Source organism: Trypanosoma equiperdum, assembly GCF_001457755.1.
Source record: "Trypanosoma equiperdum strain OVI genome assembly, contig: ctg_763, whole genome shotgun sequence".
Taxonomy (NCBI): domain Eukaryota; phylum Euglenozoa; class Kinetoplastea; order Trypanosomatida; family Trypanosomatidae; genus Trypanosoma; species Trypanosoma equiperdum.
Window position 1 is genome coordinate 120,929 of NW_027124713.1, and position 1,756 is coordinate 122,684.

The 1,756-nt window shown below is 48.6% G+C and overlaps 1 protein-coding gene across 1 annotated transcript; it reads left to right on the forward strand.

Annotated features, from left to right (window-relative positions):
- Positions 1–932: 932 nt before the first annotated feature.
- Positions 933–1,406, forward strand: TEOVI_000356800 (uncharacterized protein; the record flags this gene model as incomplete). The annotated part of the gene is made up of 1 exon (XM_067226457.1): positions 933–1,406. The coding sequence occupies one exon, from the start codon at positions 933–935 to the stop codon at positions 1,404–1,406; it is 474 nt and encodes a 157-aa protein (XP_067082558.1).
- Between the last annotated feature and the right edge of the window lie 350 nt (positions 1,407–1,756).

Below are 1,756 nucleotides of genomic sequence, written 5' to 3' on the forward strand. Positions count from 1 at the left end.
TTGACCATTTGTTGGTACCTTTTTTTAGTGTCGATGCTCAGTCACACGCGCAAAGTTTACTGAGTTAAAATGAAGACACGAGTGACTCACCGCTTCTTGCACTTTGGCTCCCACTTGCCGCCTACGTGCATATACCACTAAAAGATATTCGGTTGGCACATGTGATTAAGAGAAGACAAAATCAAACCGTCTTTCAATCGGTTTGTACCACCATAACTGGAGTGTGGAACATTCGCGCAACCTTGCGTAGAGCAGTCGGAATTTAGCGACTGATCTTCTTACCTTTTATCCTCCATTTCTTCCCATTTCCTTCAAAAGTAAGGAGGTGTCAATGGACTAGCGACTGCCAAGTTGTTGGAACATAGGCATAACGGGATATGGCGGCTCCCTCTCCGTGCAGTCACAGGTGTGAAATGTTGGCAACACTCGTCAATGATACTCCCGTCCCCATAAACAATTTTTTTTACGTCGTTTAACCAAGCAACACTTGTGAAGAGAGCAGATGAGGTAGCAGAACCGTGCTCTCTGCAAGGGAGGGGGCCGTTGCCTCTTGAAAACGAAACAAGTGACTGGCTTCTAACTTATGAGTGCTAGCATGGAAGGTTGGTACCAGGGACACCTGATTTCATGGTCATGCCACGAAGTGAGTAAGCCAGAGTTGACAGTTTAGAGTGGGGGGGGGGATAATTCTAAATTCACCCAACTGGCACGGGTCACCGACAATCGAAACCTGATAATAGAGAAAGAGACCCACAGTTCCATAAGGCACGACTTTCCCATCGCTTGAGGGTTGGGGATGTGACTTGGGCCTTCTTAGACGAATGCTTGCGAAGGGGGTGCCTTTTCACGAACATCCGTTTCCCGCAGCATTTGGGGTCCTAGTTCGCCAGTGATATAGTAAATATGTCCTCTTAATACGCCTTCCTCACGCAATGGACAATATACACCACCGCCCCGCTTCGCGCAAAAACGGTTTTCTGCTTTCCGAGGTCTTTTCGTCATTCACAGCATTTCTCGTGAACGGCGTCCACTTCAACGTGACGGTGCGGTTCCCTGCCCCCTCTTGTCGTGGGAAGCCGGAAGCAGCCCGCATTTTCCACGTGAAAAACAACAGCATTGCGTGTGAGCCCCCAATGCCGTCATACGGCACAGGGAGGCAGCTGCATCATGGCGCGGTACCGTTCCCTGTCGGTTCCACGTCACACTCCATCATGTTATTGCCCGGCCGTTGTGGAAATTGGTTTTTTTTTCACCCACAACTCCAAACTGGAGAAGGCCCCCCAACCTCGTCCTTCAGAATCATTTCCTCGGCCTCTAAAATAAGCACTTCCTCCTTAGCCCCCTCACAGCGGTACATTACATCAGGCAACTCAACAGTTATTGGAGGTCCAACTGCAACTTGTTGAGGACGCTTTTGCTCTCATAAAGTTGCTGCTTCCACGTTATATTATTTTCACAAAAGTTCTCAGAACCGCATCGGCAGCAATACCCCCACACACACTACGTCAGTAAAAGCTGACCCGCCAGCACCCTTACAAACTTCGCCACAATTTTCCTGCTAAATAATGGTCCTCTTTCAAGTTTCTTCGCATCTTGGCGAGAGTTTCTCGGACAAACTGCCACAAACTACAAGGGATGTTTCCATCCTACTGCTGATGACGTATGGCAAAAAACCTTTGTCACAAGTACCGTATACCTCCGCCCAACTTTATTTCGCCTTCTCCCCTTTAGCACTGTCACAGTAAGTGTCCTCTTC